At 38.1% G+C, this 25,600-nt stretch overlaps 1 protein-coding gene across 12 annotated transcripts in view; it reads left to right on the top strand.

Annotated features, from left to right (window-relative positions):
* Positions 1-25,600, top strand: part of PIEZO2 (piezo type mechanosensitive ion channel component 2) — a 423,840-nt gene that overhangs the window by 299,457 nt on the left and 98,783 nt on the right. For 6 of the 12 annotated variants that reach the window (XM_075920992.1, XM_075920987.1, XM_075920985.1 and 3 more), the window contains 9 exons: positions 324-443; positions 3,571-3,609; positions 5,197-5,338; positions 7,560-7,702; positions 9,072-9,308; positions 13,024-13,147; positions 14,927-15,147; positions 15,885-16,033; positions 17,661-17,834. In XM_075920992.1, coding sequence (XP_075777107.1) covers positions 324-443; positions 3,571-3,609; positions 5,197-5,338; positions 7,560-7,702; positions 9,072-9,308; positions 13,024-13,147; positions 14,927-15,147; positions 15,885-16,033; positions 17,661-17,834 — 1,349 coding nt within the window. The remainder of the gene's footprint in view (positions 1-323; positions 444-3,570; positions 3,610-5,196; positions 5,339-7,559; positions 7,703-9,071; positions 9,309-13,023; positions 13,148-14,926; positions 15,148-15,884; positions 16,034-17,660; positions 17,835-25,600) is intronic. The other 6 variants (XM_075920988.1, XM_075920986.1, XM_075920994.1 and 3 more) reach the window with 3 other exon arrangements.

Genomic DNA, 25,600 nt, shown 5'->3' with positions numbered 1-25,600 from the left:
GATCTGTGTGCTTTTATTTCAGCAAATTTAGCTTTAAAATGATTACATATCAGTATTCCACTCTATGGTTTGCTTTATACTATAAAGCAGGATGTGGAAGTCTGGTTACTTATGGTATCCTGTAGGAATCAGGAAACATCTTGATATTGATGGGTATAGCAATTATAGAATAGCTTTGTCATCATTTTCTGAAAATGTCATACTCTTAAAACACATCCATCAAGGCATATACTTTAGAGGAAGGACAGCATCTGGGTACTATAGTGTTACTCTAAGAAAACCACGTAGGAATTATAACTATCGGTGTCATTCCCATTGTTTAGGAGATGGATGATGAAGGGAAATCTGAAAGCAGGGAAGAAGAAAAAGAAACAGACTGCAATGCAACCTCACCAAGACGAAGTTTGTGGTATGCAAGCCATTATACACCTGATGAGACAAAAGTAAGACATGGGTGAAGGGTTCCCTATGTCAAAAATATTTCAAATGTGCAGTTCATTTTATTGTGGTAATTTGTACAGTAATCTATAACTACTGGGGGACATAGTGATATAAATTCCAAGTAAAAATGTGTGAGTTACAATGTAATTGGCCTGACACTGAGAGTTGGTGGTGGGGGCAGGAATGTTGCTGTTTTGTAAAGCTTTGTAGAAGGAAAACATGAGGACAGTGCAAGGAAATGAAAGCAGACTGTTTCCTGTGTTTCTGGCTTCCAAAACAAAAAGATCAAGGATTACAGTCTCTCTCGCTCTGAACAGCTCTGCGGACTGGAAAGCAGGGAGAGCTGCAAGAGAGCCAGATACCTGCTCTAACTCCTGATTTACCTTAGTCATCTAATTGGTGAGGCAGAGCTACCTTTGCTTTCCCACAACACAACCACGCTGCCTCCAACATGTTTCTTTTCTTCTCTGTACACCCCTATGCCAGGGTGGGGAGGGTAGTTGGTGGAGCCAATGCCACCAGCTTCACAGAAACAAAGAATCCCCTTCTCCCTGCTAACTCTGGGAATTTCTTGTATGGCCAGCCAGATTTTGGCTCCAAAAGTATTAGAGTGAGCTTTAATTTAACATGTCCAATCCCCAAAAGTACTGTGGTGTAAGTAATTAGTAGTAGAAGTCGTAGTAATAAAAACAGTTCTGAGTGAACTAAACTATAACAACAAACATATTTCTATATTCCAATACCCAAAAATTGCAGTAGTAACTCTAGTACTCCTACAGCCTTAGTTGCTATTATTGAAAAGCCAGAGAAGACACACATTGGAAGTATCTCAAACTTAATATTGTTTAATCTGTAACAGTGACATCAGAAGCCAACAAACAAAGGATGTGATATAATGTATACGGCATCGCAACTGTCGTGCAATTTGTATTCCAGAATGCTTTGCAGAGTTGCAGTAGTGTGTATATATGCAACGTGAAATGATAGTAGCAGGAAAGAACATTTAAATAACAAATGAAGCAGAGAGATAAGAGTTCTTTTCCAGAGTGCAGGAACTGTGGAGAAAAAGACTCTGAAGTTGACTGGCCTGAGATGTTGTTGAGGAAGAGATGAAGCATGTGTTTGAGTAGAAGGAATAGACAGAGGCAAACAGGAGGACAAGGTCTGCTAGGGTATGTCTACACTACCCCCCTAGTTCGAACTGGGGGGGGGCAATGTAGTCATACGGAGTTGGCAATGAAGCCCGGGATTTGAATTTCCCGGGCTTCATTTGCATAAAGCCGGCCGGCGCCATTTTTAAATGCCGGCTAGGTCGGACCCAGTGCCGCGTGGCTACACATGGCACGGACTAGCTAGTTCGGATAGGAAGCCTAATCCGAACTAGCTAGTCCGTGTCGCGTGTAGCCGCGCGGCACGGGGTCCGACCTAGCCGGCATTTAAAAATGGTGCCAGCCAGCTTTATGCAGATGAAGCCCGGGAAATTTAAATCCCGGGCTTCATTTGCAACTCCGTCTGACTACATTACCCCCCCTAGTTCGAACTAGGGGGGTAGTGTAGACATACCCCTAGATAGGAACAGTTCAATACAAGATTTTATAAACAAGGGAGACAGATTTGAACCAGATCCTGAAATGAAACCAATCTAGTGGAATTGTTTGAGGATGTTTACATATTTTAAAAGAGGGGGAGCATCCTAGACTCGGTTGATTCTAGAAAGTCGGTACTAGAGGAGCCCATGAAAAGGGAGCTGCAGTGCTCTAGATGAGCGGAGCTGAAGGCATGGGTGAGGGTGTCAGCAGAAGCGGAGCTGAGTCAGTGTAACGTGAGCAATAGGTGATGGAAGTGTTTAAACACGTAGGAAAAGAAGGGGCTAAAATAGATTTGAACTCGTTGGAGGATCTGTTACCCAAGAAAAGTACTAAAGATTTGGAGTATAGAAAGAGGCTATCCTGGTCATAACTAGTTTTATATGCTCCTATAATACAGTAATAGCCTTTGTTATGTGCTATTATATGTTGTGCCATGGCTTTTGATTAAGTTTCATCTAGACTTAGTAGTTTAAGTCAGTAAAAGTTGATTAATGTGGTGGGGTCATTGTCCTTCACATCCCGCTTTCATGTCACAAAGCCAGGGTCCACCCTGTCAGCCTAACTCAAGAGAGTCACATTCATAAAGGAAAACTGAAAAACTGAGCCCCAAGGTCTTGCTTTCTTTTGAAAAAAGAACTTAAAACCAACCAAACAGAAGCTGTCGGTTGTATTCTGGGTTTCACTACAAGTGGTGCTAATTACTTGTAGGGAAATGTCTTTTCTTCTCCAAAAGATAAATCTTCTATGAACCAAATGTAATCTTGGCAAAGCCAATATGGATGTGCAGAAAGATGAGTTTGAGTATTCTTAACAAATTTCAGAATACTCTAGTTAGAAGAAGAAAATATTGTATAAGTCACGTCTTGCTGTCTTCTCAGGCAAAATTACCACTGATTTCAAGCGTGAATGTAGCCTGAAGAAAGACTGCATTCTTTAGCCCTATGTAATTATACTCCATCAAATTTTTCAGTGGTTTGGATTTACTAGAGTGTGGTGTTAATATCTCTAGAGCTCTTCATCTACTGCTTCATATTAATAATTTTTGCTGAATGATGAAGGGCAGTAATTAGCTGTGTTGATGAAAATATAGTGCTCTTCATTTAAATATTATTAATGCTTTGAAATATAGGTATAACATTTATATTCTAGTGTAATAATTCTGCTAACAGTGGTTTTAAACTTAGAGAAATTCTAATGATAATTTTAAAAACCTTAATTTTAAGTGTTCAATTGGAAAGTCATTTGATATTGGCTGTAATAACACTGATGACTTCCCATGACCATCACATATAATTTCAGTATAACGTCTTCAACTGTGATTTGGAATTAAGACACTTAAATAAAGTTATGCCAATAATTATGCTACAATTGTTACTTTATTGGGCATAATGTATAATTCTGCTGACTTTAAAAATTCTTACTGAATGTCTTAATTCAGATCTGTTGAGAGGACTAGCAAAAATGCATGAATCTATTAAACATATTGCTGCTTGAGCTATGTTTCTTTACTAACAGTCTGTCCTTGCATTGCTTTTTACAGCTTCTGTCAATGACTCAAGATGAATACAAGCCATCTGATGTTAGTATGCTGTCAGTCTCTGTAGTTCATTTGTACTTGTATAGATGGTCTAAATATGGATTATGCTCTGTACCTTAAAGAGAAAAGTGTATATTAAATGTTAAAATGTTCTAGTCTTTTTATTAGCGTAGCTGTTTTAGTCCAATGTCAGTCTTCCAAATCCCCCCATTTATAGCAGAGTCATCTTCCCTTTTTTCTGTTAACTACATTGAGAACTCCTTTGATAATCCAAAATCTTGATTATTTAAACTTACTGAGGATCTTGCATGACATTAGAATATTTGAGCTTATACTAATTGGCAAAAGATCTTTCTTACTTTTTGTATTTTAAACAAAACATGTGACTCTGCTTTTTTAATGTAAGCTAAAATTTGGTTTAATTTCTAAAGTGTTTTTAAAATATTCATGTTGAATTGCACAGGTACTTCAAAAACACCTTACACCAATGCTGAATATTAAAATGATGAAAAGTATGAAACTTTTTTTGAACAGTCAACAAATTAATGAGACCAAAGGCAGGAAATCCTGGAAGATCTCTTCCATGCAGTCTGGAAACAGCTGCAACCAAACTGAATGTGGTCCCCAACCCTTGTGCCAACTACTGAAACAGGAAACCACACGATATATTTTGCAGTGAGATTGGTTCTGTGGAACTGGCTGATCTCCATTGGTCCCTGGTGTCTCAGCATCTTTTCTATAGCAGAAATATACCTCTGTCTTTCACCTTCAGCTGTATTGAGTCAGCAACTCTCTGCCACCACATTGCTGGATTTCCTGCACTCTGGGAGTTGTCTTAACAGCTGCTAGAAACCCTGGCCAAACAAGAACAATGGCAAATAACACAGCCAAAGTTCAAATAGTGGCATAAACATAGAGTGATAAGTAGTTGTAAGAAACACAATTAATGTTACTAATTGTAATAAATGCAGATCACCCTACTGATCTAAAAATGCAAATTATTTATGACCATCATCTTTATCAGTACTGGAAACCATTGGACAGAAAATTAACCTAAAAAAATATCCAGCTCCAAAGCTACCTCGTAGAGAAACATCGGCCACATGGCATAGAATTAGTCCTAGCTTGGCCAGAGATTGCTTGTATCCCTTGACAGAAGGCATAACCTTAACGTGTCTCATCTGGCCTGTTTTTAGAATGCGTGTAATGCCTATCTCACAGTGGTAATTTTTAGGATTCAGTAATGTTTGTAAAGAGATTCTTTGATGGGAAATACTATAGAAATGCAAAACATCGTCGTTATTATTACTCTTTTGTTAAAAAAAAGTAACAAAATCTGTGTCATAATTCTTTTTAGCATAAATTGGTCTGCTAAAATATTCTTGGGATAATTGTGTTAACATCATTTGTTCAGTAGAGATAAAGCTGCTGAAATTATTCCATTAAGTTTCTTTCACATTTTGTAAACAATACCTAGCAAAAGTTAAAAAATCTCAGAGGAGTAGCTGTGTGAGTCTGTTGTTAGGAGCACCCATTGCTAGTAAAAGTTAGTTGCTCATTAACTAAGTAGCAGTTCCACTCACAGAGGAGCTTTTCTAAAAGACATGCCTTTCTCCAATCCTCATCTAGCAGGTGCTGCTGGTAACAGTGAATGGGACTCCTGTAGATTATCACACCATACACCCCACACTTCACTTGGAGAATGGCCCTGCTAAAGCTGATATGTACTCAACACCACAGTACAAATGGGAGCCATCAGATGATATGTCAGGTAGTAACATGAAGTATTTGAGAATAAGCCTGTATGTTCTGGATTTTATTATTTACTATATTCTTAAATGTTTTTGTCCTGTACATGTTTTGTTAAGAAGTTTGGCATACTGAGATTAAAGAAATGATTAGAACCAGTCATCTCTGGCCTTGGAAGGGCTGGGGTCTTAGGTAGAAGGGGACCTTGGAATCACTGGGCCCTGAGGCAACTGCACCCCTTTTCCCCTTCCTTGTCAGGCTTGAATAGAACAAATTGATAAATTAAGAAGGAATAAGTCTCCAGGACTACGTGGAATTCACACAAGAATTCTGAAGAACTCAAATATGACATTGCAGAACTAGTAATTGTAGTATGTAATATATTGCTGAAAGAAATTACAGACAAGTAACTAATATGAAACTGATTTTTAAGAAAGGATTCGGAGAATTATCCTGGCAACTGCAGGCTGATAAGCCCAACTTCAGTACCAGGCAAATTAGTTGACAATATAGTAAAAGTCAGAATTATCAGATACACGGATGAACACGATTGTTGGGGCAGAGGCAACATGGCATTTGTAAAGGGAAGTCATGCCTAACCAAGCAATTAGAATTCTTTGAGAGTGTCAGCAAGCATATGAGTAAAGGTGATCCAGTCAATACAGTCTATTTGACAAGGTTCCTCACCAAAGGCTCTTAGGGAAATGTAATTGTCATGGGATAACATGGAAGGTCCCCTCAGGGATCAGTAAGTGGTTAAAAATAGGAAACAAAGGATAGGAATAAACTTTCCATTTTCAGAATGGAGAGAGAGGTAAATAGTGGGGTCTCCCAGGGAATTATACTAGAACCAATGTTATTCAACATACTAATTAGTAATCTGGAAAAAGAGTGAACCATGAAGTGGTGCTTTTTGCAGATGACACAAAAGTATTCAAGACAGTCAAGTCCAAAGTTGATGGCAAAGAGTTGCAGGAGGATCTCACAAAAATGGGTGGTTGGCCAACCAATTAGCAGATTAAATTCAATGTTAGTAAGGGTAAAATAATGCCCGCAGGAAAATAATCCCAAATATACATGTACAATAATGTGTTCTAAACTAGTTGTTATCATTCAAGTAAAAGATCTTGGAGTCATCGTGGATAGTTCTTTGAAAACTAGTTGAAATTGCAGCAGAGGTCAAAAATGCTAACAGGAGGTTAGGAACTATTGGGAAAGGAATAGAAAATAATACTATTTTCATTATACCTGATATACACCTTGAATATTGTGTCCAGTTTTAAAGACCTCATCTGAAAAAAAGGAGATAGTGGAACTGAAAAAGGTCCAGTGAAGGGTGATAAAGATGATCCAGTGTATGGAACAGCTTCCATACAAGAAGAGACTAAAAAGAATAGAGATGGTCATCTTAGAAGAAAGATGATTAAAAGGAGATATGATAGAGGTTTATAAAATCGTGACTGGTGTGGAAAAAGTGAATAAAGAAGTGTTATTTATCTTTTCCTACACAAAACCAGGATTTACCCAATAAAATGAATAGGTGACAGAAACACAGGGAGATACGTTTTCCATACAATTCACATAATAACCTGTGGAACTCATTGCCAAATGATGTTGTAATGATCCATAGAGGATAAGTCCATCATTCACTATTAGCCAAGGTAGTCAAGTATATAACCCGATACTAAGGACACCCATAGATCTCTGACTACCAGAAGTTGGTATTGGAGGACAGGAGTGGATCTCTTCAAAATAGCCCTGTTCTTCACACTCCTGAATCTCTGGCACTGGCCACAGTCAGAAACAGGATACTGGGATAGATGGACCATTTAGTCTGATCCTTAATGGCAGTTCTTTTATTCTTATTCTACCAAATCAACTTGCAGATCTGTGATTCAAGTTGCAGGTACATATTGTCCAAAATACTGTATTTGCCTACACACCAGCATGTTTGCTTTGTGTCCTTACATGACTGTATGAACTGTACTTCTGTGGATTTGTAGTCAGGGTCTCAGTTCATTGTTAAGATATCAAAATTATTAATATTGTTATGGCTGAGTGCAATGATAGTAGCACAACATTCTGCCACATGGGGATTGTCTGAATTGACTGAGTTCAGGATACAGGGGCTTATTTCCTGCAATATTTCCATTTGTGCAAGAGTAGTGGGGGTTGGAATTATGAGTGCGTAGGCTGCCACTAGACTTATTTGAACTCCACTGTAAGAATATTTTTCTACTTAGAAAAGAAAGAAGAGGAAGATGAGGAAGAAGAAGAGGAGGAAGATATTCAGGAGGAAAAAGAAAATGTTAAAATACATGCCATGGTCTCTGTCTTCCATTTTATCATGAAACAAAGTTATATTTGTGCTCTGATTGCAATGATGGTATGTATGAACAACAAAATAATTGAGTTGGGGTATCAGATATAATCTAATTCCAGGTTTCATCTAACTCTGAAAATGAGCTTCTGCCACATTATTGACAGCATGAATATATTTATCTTCCAAGTCTCTGGTGAAGGGTGATTTGTCATGTTGATTTCTTCACTGGTATTTACTTTAATATTGTAAAATTTGGACCTGAGATCTAAATCTGGGTGCATGTGGTTTATGAAAACATTATCCCCCAAATTATGCCTTGATCCTACCACCTTTCTATGGGGCAGGATACATGTTTTTGCTCCCACTGGGGTTCTGTTACAGAATCGAGGATTCAGAGCCTAGCTTTAGATGATATGGGTATTTTGTTATCAGTTATAGATTAGAAAGTGTTCAACATCTCACTTTTCTGATGGTTCAAAAGATTTTTAGGTTTTAGTGGTTTTACTCAATTAAAAAATGATCTGCAAAAATGAAGCACTTCATAGTTATATGGTAAATCTAAACTTGCCATTTCTATTTCAAATTGAATCAATGTATCTAGTTTAAACTCTATATGAAAACAAACCCATATACATTGGTTTCTTTCCTCTATGCAAAGAAGGCATTTAGGAAAATACAATTTTATGCTTATACATTTTGTGTTGTGATTAGTTTTCTTTTTTTCTTTTTATACCATCCATCCCTTAAAAAATAAGTTTAACTTGTGCAAACTAGCCATGGATTATACTAACTCTAAAGCATGCTTTCTGTTTAAACAAAATAAAAATTAAGATGACATTGACTTCCGCTAAGTTACTCTATATTTATACTCATTCATTGCCAATACCAGAATCTAGCCCAAAATCAATAACAGTGTTTAATAAAAAAACACTTCCCCTGATCATTTAGTAGAATGTTTCATCCAGAACATTTTAAAATAACCTGTTTGATAGCAGTAAAAGGACAAGAACATTTTAATATACTGTAAAGAACAACACTACGCTTAGGCTAGATCAGTCTAAGTCTATCCATCTCTATTATAGAGTACAACAAATAGTGAAATCCAAAACATGCTTAATAATCACTGCTAAAAGTGCAACATACAGACCAAAAAAAAAAAAAAAAGGTTCAGTCTAAATGGTGAATTTCCTAGGAATCAGGTTGGCCAGAGGATGTACTACAGCTGTCAGTGGCCCATTTCTCATTAACATAAATGGGAGGCACATGCCAAAACCTCCATGAATCACACTGAAAATATACCCTTGGCAATGTGTGGTGAAGTTGGGCACTATTGTAAAATTTAACTGTGTGCAATAATACTGTAACTAAGTGAAACTATGAACATTTCTCTCACTCTCCCTTCTGCCCCCTCCCCATTCCTCTCTTTCTCAAGGCTTGGAGTATCACTTATCACAGTTGGCTGACTTTTGTGTTATTGATCTGGTCCTGCACTCTTTGGATGATTCGTGACAGAAGAAAATATGCAATGATCAGTTCCCCTTTCATGGTTGTTTATGGAAATTTGCTGTTAACATTACAGTATATATGGAGTATTGACCTCGATAATGATGAGCTTCCTAAAGTTTCAGGATTTTTAGAAAAGAAGGATCCTGGGGAATTAGCATCCAAGGTAAGTGTAGTGTGCTTATGAACATCTGTAGTTTGTTTAAAGAACTAAAGAATTTACACTGGCCATCAATTCAAAAACAAAACAAAACTTCAGGTCCTTTGATGTTTAATTCAACAAATAATTCTTTTCAGCATGGGACTTACAGTACAGGCTGAGTGGCTACAAAAACACAATAGCACAAAATTCCTTCGTGCGCGTAAATTAAATACTATAATGAATGTGTCAAATAATGTCTAAGTTTATTTGGATACTTTTGTAAATAGTTCTCACCAGGGAGAAAATAGTATTTGTCCCTGTAAGGAAACAGTGTTTGTCCCTTTGATTTGTTTAACGAGTGATAAATTAAACAGAATTATGAGACAGCTTTTGTTTGAAATCTGTTTGGGTACACAGACACACAAATACATATTTATAAGAGCATTTCTGCATTGTCATTAGTATCAGTTGGAACAGATCAAAAGTCAATGCTATATTTGTACTTACATAAAACATTTCCATTTCCTTCTCTGTTTTCTGAATGAAGACTAATATAGCAGCTCTCTGTACAATGGTTGTTCCCCCCTGTCTGTTAATTAATGTTGTGGTAGATTTGTGTGTGGCAACATTTTATCACCCTACTTCTCACAACTCATAGAGCCTCATCATAAGAGCCATGGAAAAAAATAATTGAACCTGTAATGTCAAATATATTTTGATTTGTGAAGATAAGCTGAGTACATTTGACTATATAGAAACACATCAAACTTGTCTCTAAGACTGGAAGTGCCCAGGTCAGCAAGTGTTTTGAGCATTTGCCAAACTTTAAGCATGTAAATAGACTCATGGATGTTAATGGGATTAGGCACACGCTCAAGTACTTAGCGGAATTAATTCTTTAGTCTTTCAGTTGAAGAAAACTAATTGGAATCACCTTAGAGCGCTAATGAAAGAGTTTCCTGTTCTCCGTTAGTGAGGTTTTGTCCACCCAGATATTTCCCCTGTCTTGAAAACACTGGATTTGTCAGATTATTTGTGAGGAAGGAAAGGGAACACACAATGCAAGCTGCTTCATAGACTACTCAAGAGGAACTTATCGCATACTGCAGATAGTTGGCCCTATTCCCTACTACTTCCACCATGATGTACCTGATTCCCCTTTGAAGAGGTTCTGCACCTGTATTGCCTGCTTGGCAGAGCCAAGCTGTGTCTGGATTTATAATGCATTTAAAAGCTAGTGAGCATTCTCTTTTTTCTCCTATGGAAAGTAATGTCAGTCTTGGTAAAAGTGACAATAGTCAAGAGGTTAGTTCTGCAGTTTCTCTTTATTGACTTTGTAAATCTCTCTACAGATATTTAGCTATCTTGGTATATTGCCAGCCACTTTTCAATAATTAGTTGCATCGTGGACTGTTGTATCAAAAACTCACTGCTGTCTGGAAAGTGAAGTTATTGTGTAGCTGAGAGGCTTTTAGTTACACCTATAAAACAAACCAAAGGACATCTGTTAGATTTGTTAGACTGGATAAAATGCACCCTGTGGACTTAAATAAAGATTCCGTGGAATAAAAGAGAAGTGAATGTGCCATAATTTTCCTTGCATATATTTGTATGGGCTTTGAAGAGTGTGTACTGACTTGAAAGATAAATAGAGCTGCACTGCACAGAGGCTGTCTCTCAGAGGCAGTATGAAAACCCCTCTATGTTCCACAGCCCCAAAAGCTAGTCTCATGCTGGCAGTGACTCCAGACGTTCCAAAGAGGGCAGCGAGTGAGTACATCCAGGTAATAAAACTCAATCAGTGTAGAGGCAAATGCACGTGCTAAAGGTTGTATAGCAGTAGCCCCTTCTTTGTGATTTTGCTGAATGATGATGGCAGCGTGATAGCCGGTATCAATTATCATTCTGTGACAATGTACCCCAAGTGGGAATCTTCCTGCTTTGAGTCTGAGTCCACACAATGCCTTTGAAAGTCTGCTGATGTGGAACCTCCTGGTGTGCTACCCTCTTTCATGGGCTTAGCGTAACAGCTATAAAATAGCCCTAAATATTTGTGAAAGGCGCTCTGTTACACCCACAGAACAAAGCGTTGACGGTCATGGCAGAGCAGGTTTCTCTTGTGCTGATTGACCAATATGCTTTAACATTGATGTGAAGCACCCATCTCTAGAAGTGAGAAAATAGTTCTGTTTCTATGACTTACTTCTCACGAGATATTTTAGTTTAGTGTCACTTTTTGTGATGAACGTATTCTGAAGACTAGAATGAGGCTACCAACTCTTTTCCCGGACACCACTAAGAACCACCTTATGGAAAGAATTTTATTTCACTGCCAATTTGGGCTGGATTCGTACTTGTGACTTAGAATGAAGGTCTATGTACCCCATATTAGTCCCCTAAATCATCTAAGTCCCCCAAGGATTTATTTTCTGTGCTGTAACCTTGATTACATCTATCAATGCACAATGGAGGGAGTTTCCACTCCCTCCCAATCAATAGACAGTTTGAGAATTGACCCAAATGCTCTGCATTTGCTACTGATGAAAGGAATTCTCTTACCCCATAGTGTTTGTATGTTTAGCAGTTTTGAAATCTGTTTTAGGTATTTTTATTTATACTTATTTTTAGCTACAGTGGTGCCTTTTCATACATTTAAAACACATATTTCTCTATCCTTCTTATTATTGCTCCTATGGGAGTGCTTAAACATCCCTCTTCATGGTTTGGGGTCTGTGGAGGGAGGAAATTTACATATATAAGTCCCTGCCCCAGAGAGCTTACAGTGTAAATCAATTGGAGTTGAACTTGGTTGTCAAATGATGTCATGATCACATGATGGTGATGAAAATATGCTCCCAAGCAATGATGTCGTATCACTCACTCCACTTCTGTCCATTCAGTATGCTTGGAACATACTGGCTTTCCCCACTGCTGGCATGTATCATGTGGGAGCAAGTGAGAACAAACACTGTGATCAGAATGTCAATTACATCTGAATGGACAAATGGGAATATTAATATGATTATATCCCTTGAAAGGAACACTGTCACTTTTGTTAGTGTTTTTAACTGTTATTGGTGGCAGAAAAACTTAATAAAAAGTTGTTTTACCAGTTGCTGACAAAAAACAGAATCACTTTTTATATTGCATCATCAGTCTGGTTAGTATCAGGGTTAGCAGTACTATGTACCACATATTTGGTTATTTCATGTCTCTGATTTAAAATTGTAATCTTGTTTTCTGTATAAAGTAATGAAATTATGCTTGTCCATGAACCGCTGAAATCTGTGGAAACTTTGACTTCAGTGGATACCATGCTGTTTTCTGCATTCTAGCTGGATCTCTGTATTGACACTTCTTGAAATCCGGCAATATGTAAAACACAGAAGTACACTTACTTAAGAATATGTGCTTATTTTTGTGACTTGCTGTAGCACAATAGACTACCTCTACCAGCACAAAGAACCAAAAGTGAAACCTATTAACAAAGGCCATAGAATGAAAAGCCAGTTTCCTACCCAAACTGGATGACAACTAGAAGCAAAATAAAATTGTTTTTAAGGGAATCACTTGCCTAAATGACCTAGCTTCCAAAATATGTTATTTGGCAATGATAATATTGTTGCTTTGAATAGTGGAAAACAATAAAAAACATTTAAAAATATCTGTTAACATTAGCAGGATGTAGGATGTACAATTAGTCTGTGTCTCTTGTTTTTGTTTTGATTTTTGCTTGCAGATCCTTTTCACGATTACTTTCTGGCTACTGCTTAGGCAACATCTCACAGAAAGGAAAGTGCTTCAGCAAAAAGAAGCTACTTTAGCTGAGGTCAAAGTTGGAGATGAAGAAAATGAAGAAAAAGGTAAAACTATATGAAGTTTCACTGCTTCGGTCAATGTAGGAGGTTATGGTTACTTCTTCAGCAATAAGGAAAGTAATTGGCAGTTGCATCCGTTATTGACTAAGGGCTAAACAACATGCTGCTAAATCCATTAATACAAATGTTATCAGAGGACATAATAAAATAGCTTTGAACTTGATAACATCCAATAAAATATATAAACTCTCTTTGCAGTTAAACTATAGTAAATGAAATAACAAAATAAAAAAACTTAACTGTGAAGTACAGGAAAAACATACACTTCCACCCACAAAACTTGCCCCACTGTACATAAAACGTAGCCATAAAAGGAGAAAGGCCTGCATGGAATAAGTCCATCCATGATTTCAACAGAAGCTGCACTTCTGTAACCAAGAGCAGAATTTGACCTATAGGTTTCAGTGTGGTGTATTTACTCTTGTTTTAAACTGATTCAAATTTGATCAGAATCAGGCCTGAGATGTAATGGTAGCAACCACGAGTCATCCCCTGAAATTGCCAGAGCAAGAGCGAGGGATAGTCATTCTTTTTAAATGCAGCATTTACCTCCCGCCTGGTATCTCACATCTATTTTTTTTTTTAAGGTTTGTTGTTTGGTTGATTTTAAACAGGAACCTCTGATTTGAATTCCAAAGCCTTTCTAATGTTTGCATTTTTGGCAAAAACCACAGTATTCCCATAAGAATTTGTCTCTTAATGTCAGCGATCAGTGTTTCTCCGGTTTAATAATGTTTCTTGCCTGCAGATATAGGTGTTACAGTAGATATTGCTTTCACCATAAAACAATACATGGTTCTCCGCTATGTCTGAGTCCAGCTTGGGCAAAGTGGGGAGCAGTGACCACAGGGAACTGGAGTGGTTTCCTTACTTTTTGGCCACTCTGCCCCAGTAGAGGTCCAAGCACTCAGATTTTTTGGAAGGGTGAATAGAGTGAGTACACTTACCCACTAGGAACTTTGGCTGAGGAGTGTAGTCTTGCTGGCACTACTGTCAATTTGTAGAGGAGAAAATAATCTGGTTTGGAAGGAAATGTATGAGCAATATTCTCTGGAGCAGCGGTGAGCAACCTGAGGCCTGTGGGCTACATGCAGACCATCAGGGATCCACGTGTGGCCCTGGCGCACACTCTCTCAGTCCTTTCTCTCAGGCCTCTTGTGCACTTACCTACATCTCCTCTCCCATGGAATACCATGAATCAGCTGATATGTGTCCCATCCTCACTCCTTCCCTTCCCTCCCAGCAGATTCATGGCACTCCAAAAGTGCTCAGAGGGAGGGGAAGGAGCTGGGATAGGATGCTTGGGAGAGGAGGCAGGGAAGAGGCTGAGTTGGGATTTGATATTGTAAAATAAATTTAAATGTTTCCTTTATATTATTTGAAGTTGATGGCAGTTCTATTAATATATGAATGATTACATTAAACTTAATAAGATTAACTAAATTTAATCTTATTCTGGAGGTCACGGTTAGTACACATGAGGTATTTCAATCTGGCAGCCCGCTGAGATGAAAAGGGCTGATCACTACTGTTGGTTGCCCATCGCTGCTCTACAGCCTTCTGGTGAATCTTCTCCCTCAATGAGAAACATAAAATGATGAAGTCAATTCAGGCATAGATCCAAATGTACCCACCCTACATTTCTACATAAGCTTCCATGTCCTGCATAAAGCTTTTATGCATTACTTTGGGGAGATTACAATTGCAAGGAAATATGCACTAAAATAGGCTGAGGGTGATGCAGTGTGATTTTTGTCTTTGCAGAAGAGGAACTGCAAGAAGAAGTGACAGAGGAAGCAGATGAAGAGGAGGAGGATGAACAGGACATTATGAAAGTCCTGGGAAATTTGGTGATGGCGATGTTCATTAAATACTGGATTTATGTTTGTGGGGGAATGTTCTTCTTCGTCAGCTTTGAGGGAAGAATTGTCATGTACAAAATCATTTATATGATGCTCTTCCTCTTCTGCGTGGCCCTGTACCAGGTAGATGAGAGCAATACTAAGCCACATTTTTCCTTGCTTTCTCTGGTGCCTCTTCTTTAACTTAGCACCAATGTAACTGTTTTCAAAATGTAACAATTTAATCCATCGTGTATTTTCCCTTCACTAGTTCCCAACAGTGTAGACTATTTTTAGTCTATTAAACCTCAGTCAGTTGGCTGAGATAGAGATAGGTCAAGTTTTACAAGTTGTAGTTTGGATAATCATTCAAACATATGAACAAGAACTCAGATTCCATGGTGATGGGTAGCCTAAAAATAAATTATTAGAAAATGAACTGCTCAAATCCTTTTGGGTCTGCAGAAATGATCTGGGTATCTTATAAGAACAGGTTGTTTCATGAGATTTCTGGCTATTTTTCCTTTTGACCCTGGCTGGAAACTGGAAGAATAGAGCTTGAATAAACACGAGAAGAAAAATGGAAGACCTCTAACTTAAAATGGATCAAGTTTGTTTCGAATTTTGGACCAAGATTCAGCATGTTGTTTTATCCAGATTCCAGACCAATTTCACCATCCCTAACTGATTTAGAAATACTAATTATCTTTGCATTAGAACTGTATGACTTCATGTATGATTGCTGATGATGGCCACTTTTCCATTGCCTAGTTGTGTTAGTTTATACTTTTATACTGCCTGCAACAGTAGAATAAATAGTTTGGTGGATTCTTCTGCTTTTGCATCCATTTGCCTTATCATCTTCACTGGCTGTTCCCCAGGTGCACTATGAATGGTGGAGGCGAATCCTAAAATATTTTTGGATGTCAGTGGTTGTCTATACTATGCTGGTACTTATCTTCATCTATACATATCAGTTTGAATCATTTCCTGGTTTGTGGATGAACATGACAGGACTAGACGAAAAAAAGTAAGTATTTTCATATTATTTGGACTTATTATGAGTAAACAGATGGCTGGTTATTCTTTCATACTGCTACAAAGACTCTATAGAGGTCCGTGTGAAGCTCCTTGGCTTGGCTTTGCCAATTTTCATAGAGTATGTCAAGACTACATGTCTCTGCCGACAGAGGCATGTAAAATAGGCTACCCGACATAGTCAATGAAGTGGGGATTTAAATATCCCCAGCTTAGTTAAAGTAAAAATGGCTGCCGCGCTGTGCCGGCTCATCTGATTGTTGACACAGCGCAGCAGTCAAAACGCGGATCGGTTGACAGGGCAAGCCTTTGTCGGCCACTTCTGTAAACCTTGTTTCACGAGGCATAAGGGAGCGGTCGACAAAGGCTTCCCCTGTCGACCGATCCGTGTCTTGACTGCTGCGCTGTGCGGATGATCAGCTGTGCTGGCACAGCGTGGCAGCCATTTTTACTTTAATGAAGCTGGGGATATTTAAATCCCTGCTTCACTGACTATGTCAGGTAGCCTATTTTACATGCCTCTGTCGGCAGAGGCATGTAGTCTACACATAACCATAGTGAAAAAGCTGAGATTGTCACTAATATTTGTAAACAATTTGCAAATCTGAAGTTCACATTAACTATGACATAATAGAACTGGTGATGTTTTGCACTCTTTCACTTCCTTCCTCCACTTCCTTATTATGATGGAAAAAATGTCAGGAAACCTTCTCCGACCATGACTGATTTTGCAGGTTCTGCTGCCCCATGCACGCAAGAAAACATCTGCCTCTATATGTCTGTTGTCACCCACACAAAAATGTTACTGAATGTTTTGCTGTTCCTGCTATTTGGTTGCCCTAAATTACTACTACTTTTGCCCTCCAGTGACAATCCGAGTTCTGACTCCATGGTGGACTAGTAGAGGTATCCTGTAAATCTTTTTGCTTTCTGCCACTCCTTCCCCTGAAATAGGAGAATATGCCAAATTCAATAGAGAATTGTAATCCTTTTTGTCAGAGATACAAGTAACATGTATTAAAAAAAGGCTTCAAAATTAAGAAAGTTCAGATCTTCTATTACAGAGAAAGCATAACCGTAACTTAAAGATAGTCTTAAAGGCTGTAACAAAAATAGAACAAAAAATGAAAAATAAAAACAGAAAATCCAAAATTCTTTGAAACAGCAGATATATCCCAAAGCTGTCATCTTGTATATGATCCCAGTAAACTGTTTTGTAGAAGCAAAACCTCTTTTACTACTTTCCATTGCCTATGTGTTGTAATAACAGTTGTTGGCTTGGAACTGGAAAAGCTGATTTGAAAATTACACTGAATCTACATTGAAAACTGTTGATATAAGGACCTGAGTATACCGGATTTTAGAGTTTGAATCTGTAGTAATCATTTAGTATGTCTCATACCTATAAAGGTATGAGATGAGATAAGATGAGATAAAGATAAGTTACTGTACATTTGCATTATTCTTACTTTTGTTCAGAAAAAAGAAAAGATAAGATACATAACAAGAACAATTATATTACTTACTGTACCATTTTATGACAATCTATCTCATGATATGTGGAAGAAGTATTGCAAAAGTAATTTTGAACAGGTGACTTAGTGACTTTTATTTTTCAGACTAGAGGATCTTGGTTTAAAACGGTTTTCTGTGGCTGAGCTGTTCACACGTATCTTTATTCCAACTTCTTTCTTATTGGTGTGCATCTTACACCTTCATTACTTCCATGACCGTTTCCTTCAGCTCACTGACTTAAAAGCTGTAACCAGCAAACAGGACAGCACTATTTACAGGTAAATAAGCTAAGTAAACAAAGCTATTTGTTGTCTATAACAAGTACTGTTTTCTATTGTTCTCTAGCAATTTACTTTGCACAAAATGTTATTTGCCTTTTTTTTCTGACCCACAGATTAGCTCCATCCACATACACATATGCACAGACATTTAAATTTTGGGGTAGATTTTCAGACACTTTCAATGGGCACTAAGAGCTTCAATGCCACATACGCGTTTTAAAAATCCTGACAATAGAGAAGATTTTCAAAGTGACTATTGATTTTGTGTACCCAATATTTAAGAACCCTTTGTTAAGGTGTCTCATACTGAGCCCTTGAAAATTAAGACACTAAAATATTAAATCACTAGTCACCTTTGAAAATTTTGCCCTATACTACTGTGCCAGTTCACCAAGTTATTGCACAAGTTGATCAAAATGTATAACAGAGCATGGAATTCTCTCAGCCTCTCCACTTGCAGACATTTAATGTTATAAACTTAGATTTTTCTGCACAAAACCAAATGTGTACTGCCATATCACAAAAATATTAGAGGATAAAAATTAGCTTACTTTATAAATGGATTTGACTGTTGTTTTTGTGAAGTACCAAAGTGCTTTAGATTGTATTTTAGTAGGTTAATTTGAAGTAAATTGTTTGCATTCTAAATATAACATGTAGCTATATGTGACACACTGATATTTTTATGGTCATGAACTTGGGAAGTCTGCATTGTGCCATCAATGAATTGTGCGGATGTAAATTGGTATTGCCTCATAATTTGTTTACTGGTTGAAATTTAGGAAATAAAGCAATGTCTCTGGTAATCACTGTCAGCTCTATCTGATGTGTACTCATGAATATATACACCTAAATGTACAGGACACAGATGCAATGAATATAGGTATGTTTGTGTTCATATTCAACATTCCATTTGGAATAAGTTCCACTTTTTGAACATGCATGAACAAATTTCTTGAGCAGATACTTTAAATGAACTGTTAAAAAATTGTTGATACATTCCCAACAATCTTTTCTTTATTTGTTTTTCCTAACATCTTTCTCTTTTTTTCATTCTTTTCTCTCTCTTCTTTAATGTTAGCAAAGTACTAAATCACACAGTGAACACAATCTTCTTTTGAGATAATCTGTGTGTGAACCTTCTTTTGTGCTGCAAGTTCTTTGTCCTGTAGAAAGTGCCTGATATTCAATTACAAGAATTTCTTTGCACTGTGCAACTGTGCATCAGAATCTGAGCACATTTTACTGTGTATCGAACACTTTGCACAGTGTTCAGTAACAAAGCAGCAGCTTCCAATATATATTCCAAAGGCACGATATCAGAGAACTGCCTGACACAGTCTAAGTTCTGCCGATGCACTCGTGCTGCAACATTGTCCTCTGGCTATTGCTGCCATAGCCTATGTGTAGGGCCAGAGGATATAAAATACTGGCCCTCATCAAATACCAACATGAAGGTGAAGTGTAATTGCCGAAGATGAGAAGCCAATGGTACATATCAACTCTTAAGTACTGTCAGTGTCTTTCTGAAAGCAGAACGGTCAATGTAATAGATGACCAATATCAGAAAAAAGTAAACAGGAAGGTGACTGTGTATGGATTTTAATTTTAAACCAATGAAAATATCCTTGTATGCTAGGGTCTAAGAACTCTGATAGTAGAAGTTAATTTAGTAGTGATTGACAGATGACAGAACAAGGAACAATGGTCTCAAGTTGCAGTCGGGGAGGTCTAGGTTGGATATCAGGAAAAACTCTTTTACTGGGGGCAGGTGAAGTATTGGAATGCGTTATCTAGGGAGATGGTAGAATCTTCATCCCTAGAGATTTTTAAGTCCTGGCTTGGCAAAGCCCTGGCTGGGAAGGTTTAGTCGGGGTTGGTCCTGCTTTGGGCAGGGGGTTGTACTCAGTGACCTCGTGAAGTCTCTTCCAGCCCTAGGATTCTATGAAAGCATTTTAGGACCTTGTTTTATTAAAACCATAAAGAAAGTATATCTGTTGTCATATTAATATTTTGTTCCATGTTAATGCAACCCAGCTTTTATTAACTATTGGTTGCAAACAACTGTCATGTTAGGACTTAAGAGATTTTACAAATTATTTTCTAAAAGTGATGACACATACGTTAGTTCTTCACCAGTAACTTTCACAGCAAGCCTGTCCTATTTGTAAATCAAAATAAGTTTTTTTCTTTTTACTACAATAATTAAGATGATCTCTACCTGACATTTGAAACTCCAGATGCTTTCCTCCCACTTAATATACACTGTGTTATCAGTGCCAGGTGTCAGCTGATCCTACCTGGAAAGCTTCTAGAATCAGAATTTAGCTATCAATTTTGTTAATTGTACATGAAGCAGAATGAGATGCATTATGATTTTGCATACTTATGGATACTGGTTTGGCAATGCTGACAGCAGTAAAAACTTGGCTGTGCAGAAAATGAAGATGTTATGATACACAAAGCCTCTTAAAAGTAGTTATGCACAATAACAAGATCTGATTTCTACAAAACCATCAAAGCTACTTGCAGTCGTTCGTTTGTTTCACTTAGCACCACAATTATTGTACCTGCTATTCATATTTTATTCTACTCCTGTTAATTTTATCTGTGTTATATCAATAGATTGCCATGGTAACACTAACCTTTAATTTGAGTATATGGACAACACTAGAGATTTAACCTGAGGGTATGTCTACACAGCAACATTATTTTGAAATAGCTAGCATTATTTCAAAATAACTTAGTCCGCATCTACACAGCAGGCAGTTATTTCTAAATAATGTCAAAATACTGTCAAGCTGGAGGACTTCTTACCCTGCCTGACTTCTGTAACCCTCATTGTATAAGGAGTAAAGGAAGTCAGAGGAAGAGCTCTATTTCAAAATAAGTGCTGTGTAGATGCTCTCAGTTTTGAAATAAGCGACACAATTGATGTAGCTCAATTTGCATAGCTTATTTTGAGTTAAGCTCTGCTGTGTAGATGCACCATCATTTTCACAGAAAAATTGTTAATTAGATTTTGAGCCCCAGTTCATGAAAACATTTAAAACACATGCTTAGTTCCATGGTAGTTAATGGCATTTTGGAACATATTTAAAGTTAAGCCCATTCTTAAATTCTGTTGTGAACAAGAATGCTTTCCTGAATTGAAGCCTTAGTCTGGTTCTAAGATTCATTGAAATCACTGAAGCTATTAATGGAGTAAGGTACTATTCAATGTGAGTGAAGATAGCTCAGTGATGGTGCAGTGAATGTCAGAGGAAGGTTCCTCTAGAACATGACACAATGGAATTAACCCATGGATATGTCTCAAAGTGTCAGAAAAATGGCAGAACTGGGCTACTCAAGTGAGAGGAAGGATGTTCCAGTGGTCATGGCACTTGTTTGGGATTCAGGTTCCCAGATTCCCTGCTGGGTCAAAGACTATTTTTGTAGCCTTGGGAAAACTAGTTAATCTCTCTCTGCCAAAATTTCTTATTTATAAAATGGAGAAAATGGTAATTTCTTAACCCTTAGGTATTGTGGAGCTAAAAACTTATGAGTTATTTAGATGTTATAGTAAAAATATATATTTAGGTTATTTAGATACTATAGTTAAATAGATATATGTCCATTGAAAGAAGCAATAAATATTGTATGTGACAAATATGAGTTCAAGCTAAAGAACAAAACCTATTCTGACATTTTTGCAGTACCTGAGATTTATCCACAGTCCTTCTAGCTGAAGATGCTTGCTATCTAGTAATGCCTATATTGTACCTATAAGCTTCCGAGCCTTTTTCACTGCAAGATTAGTAATGAGTTTTTAGACATGGTATCTCACTGTGACAATGCTTGCCTCTGCAACAGATAACAAAATACATTCATTCCTGTTTAACTGTTTCCTTTTTTTCTCTCTCTAACTCATTTCTCCATTGGCATCACATGCATTCTTGCGCTTTCATCTCTTACTTCGTAGCCATGCTAAAGTCAATGGTCGTGTTTATCTAATAATAAATAGGTGGGTATACTTCAGTGTTTCCTTTCATTTTCTAAAATATATACTTTATTTGCTTCTTTTTCTGTTCCTTTAAACAAAAATCACTCATGCTCTGCAGTATTCTGAAAAAAGTAAAGAAGACAATGGTTAAGTGTCTAAACCTGCCAGATGGTTTGTTGCAGTTAATACATATGCCACATAGAATAAGAGGCTGTGAATTCTCTTTCTAACTCAGATTCTTCTCTTAAACCTCATTCAAACTTGATAAAAGCATAGTCAGTGTTATTTCCAATTGACTGCAGTTAACAGAATTAGTCCAGGAGACTGGTATGTATATGCATGTACACACATCCATATCCACACCTATCTTTACCTCAGATATTCTTTAGAGAATGAATTTCAGAGTCAAAGAAATTCCATGCACAAGTTATTTTTTGGAAGAAAAATAAAAGCCTCTGCCTTCCCAACAGCTTTCTTGTATAGAAAGTAATACAAGTGTAGACAAAAAGAGGACACACCTAAATTTCAGTACTTTGAAACCATTTAGTTCTGCTCCTTCTAAGCCAGTTAAGCAGTATATGGAGTTGAATTTACAGGATCTAAACCACAAAAATTAAAATTGTCATCATGCCTTTATAAAATTATCTTTTTAAAATATTTCCATAAGCAAGATTCTTTTGAATTTTTCATGTATATGTGTTCTTTAATTAGGATAAGAATAAGAGTGGGGTGGATGTTTTGTTACTCCTGAACATAAGCATAAAATTTAGCAAATGCATCCAGTTTTCTGTGAACACTTGCTCAAAAAATAATTTTCTTAACCTGTGCATGTGCCCCTTTTGTGTACACTCAGGCTATGTCTACACTGCAGGCTTTTGTTGGCAGAGAGTATGCTAATGAAGCATTTGTTCCAGTCCCACAGTGGGGCAGCCGGGGCCTCATTTGTCGTGCTGTCATTTGCATATTCTCTGCAGATGCTTTTTGTGCAAGGGGTTTTTATGCCTCAAAAAAGGAAGTATAAGGATCTTGCGCAGAAAGAGTTTTTTTGCGCAAAACAGACCCATCTACATTGCTTGTTTTTGTGCAAAAACCTCTTGCTCAAAAAGCATCGGCAGAGAATATGCAAATGACAGCATGACAAATGCTAATAAGCACTTCATTAGCATACTCTCTGCTGGCAACAGCCTGCAGTGTAGACATAGCCTCACTGTTAATATTTTAGGCTGGGCTTATCAAAGGAGAATGAGCAGCTGTACCCCTTAGGTGCCCTTAAAAATCCCAACCTTAGTGAATGAATTTCCTGGCAGGAATAGTCAGAGAAATAGCATTTTAAATAAGCATTGGATATCATCCACAGAAAATAAGTGCTGAAATTGTAAACTTGAGTATCACCTAGGTCAGAAACTGAATTGTAACAGTGACCTTCATCAAATCAGAGGGCAGAAAAAATGCCATATGAGCTGTGTGTCCATTCAAAGCTAACAGCTTGAATCTTGGATATGGAATACGCTCAATGGACAGCTCAGGAATATTCTATAGGCCAGACATTATTAACAAATTAGAGGCTGTCCCTTAACTGGGGCTCCCTGGTCCGGCAACATCCATGGTCCGACATGGACCACAGAGCCCAGAAAGAGGGAGATCTGGCGGTGGGGTAGGAGGGCGACTCAGCCAGGAGCCCAGAGTGTGAGGAGGTGGAGGACGTAGGACGGACAGCATGGTGGGGACTTCCAGCTCCAGCAGAGCTCCCAGGCCCCGGGAAGTTCTAGCCTGGCCATGGCCCTCTGACTTTGGCTAGAGAGCTCCAACCCCAGCAGTGGCCAGGGAGCTCTGGCCCCATCCTGGCTGTGGAGCTCCTGCTATGCCCAGGCTCCAGAGGCTGGGGAATTTCAGCCCCAGTCCCAACCTCAGGGCCGCAGAGCTCCAGCCCTGGCCCTCTGTCCCAGTCGCAGAGCTCTGGTCCCAGCCGCGGAGCCAAGCAGCTGCAGAGCTCTGCCCCAGTTGCGCAGCTCTGGTCAAGGCACTCTGGCCCTGGCAGTAGTGGGGCTAGAGAGGGCCCTTCGCGTTGAAGCAGCAGCGGGGGGGAGCAGGAGGGGCAGGCTGGAGCCCTAGCTCAGTGGCAATATAGCCACAAGGGGAGGGACCTTCTCTGGTCCAGCAAATCCCCCTTGCTTAGGACCAGTCAAGTCCCGAGGATGCCGGACAAGTGAGGTCCAACCTGTATATGGCAAATGTTTCTGAACAAGTGAATTTTAAGAAAAACAAATTGTTGGCAGAATATGTGCAAAGAGCTAAAAGGCAGGCAGCAACAAGCTATTCGCTATGAATTATTCAACTTAGCTCTAGTACATATATTAAACTTCGTAAAATGTGGCCCTGCTTCAGCAAACTATTTGATACCTGACTTTAGACCTCTGAGTAGTCCCATTGAGCTCAGTAGTCTGTGGGATTTATTCAGGTGCCTAAAGTTTAGCCATTCTTATATAGCTTTGCTGAATTGGGTTTATTTGTGCTGCAACTGAGAACACGCACTCTTAATATCTTTTTCTGTGCTTGCTTATTGCTGAAATAAAATATCATGGGGAGGTATCTACTTTCAGTAGACCATGCAATTGTAATACAGTAACTGTTAAGGATTTAGTCATAATGAGATTAATGGGCATCAGATTCAGATTACATTCCATGTTTTTTCTTCTTAGTAATCATTTTCATAGGTACACTTTATAGGATTATATATGTTTGTGACTGACTATTGTATTAAAGCAATATTGTTTACTGTACCTTTTCTGTGCCTTTCAGTAATTTGCATGCAATTAATTTACTGTGTGAGGATCAATTAGCCAGTTTTCTGTAACCTTTCCCTTATTTCAGCTACTTGAATTTTCAACTTGAGGAAGTTTCAAGTCCCAGTAATTTAAAGGATGTGTTTGCTTGTTTGACTGTTGCGTTGTCAGCTCATGCTGTGCTGTTCATGTTTTATAAGCGACATTTTAAAATATGTTGTACAGAGTAAATAGGTATTTCTAGATTTTCAATTTACTAAACTGCAAAAGTACTAGTTAAGTGTCAGGGTTTATGGCTTAAATTTAATAAAATTGAATGATATACTAGCACTTCGTACTGTAAATCAGGGGTGAGGAACCTCAGCCTTGGGGGCTGGGTATGGCCCCCAGCTTGCCTGAATCTGGCCCCCAAGGCTCAGGGCTCCTTTCCCGCTGCCCTCCCACCTCCCCCAAGCATTGGGGAGCCTGTGCCGGTGCTCCAGGCCCCAGCTGCCCCACTGTGGGACTGGAACACATAAAACCTACTAGCCTGGGATTTGAGGTATGACCTCTGCAAGATTTAGAAGAGAGAGAATGTTCAGGCCTAACCAAAATTAGATTTTATCAAATCCATTGAAGCAGTGACCTTGTAAATTTTTCTGTACGGTTTATAAATCTGGAGTTGGGAGGAAAAAACATCACTGAAATGAACATGCTTCTTCGCCACCCAGTTGCATCTTTCCATATCAAATATTTGAAAATGTATTCAAAATATGAATTGCATAGCTTACCTGTGACAACGCAATTGCATTACAAAAAGCATGGGAGAATATGCACCTTTTTTACCACTTTAGTTTTAGCATAATTATATGGCTCACTTTCCATTTAGGCTCTGATTCTATGATTTTTAGCAGAAAATCCCTGTTAATGCCATGATGCATGCTCTTGACATCGGAAGGCTGCTGCAGACAGCATAGGAGAATGCTTTAGTAGTTATGTAGCATGATGTATTTGTTATC

The sequence above is a fragment of the Pelodiscus sinensis genome, chromosome 2 (assembly GCF_049634645.1).
Source record: "Pelodiscus sinensis isolate JC-2024 chromosome 2, ASM4963464v1, whole genome shotgun sequence".
Taxonomy (NCBI): Eukaryota; Metazoa; Chordata; order Testudines; family Trionychidae; genus Pelodiscus; species Pelodiscus sinensis.
This window is presented reverse-complemented; position numbering and strand designations above follow the sequence as displayed.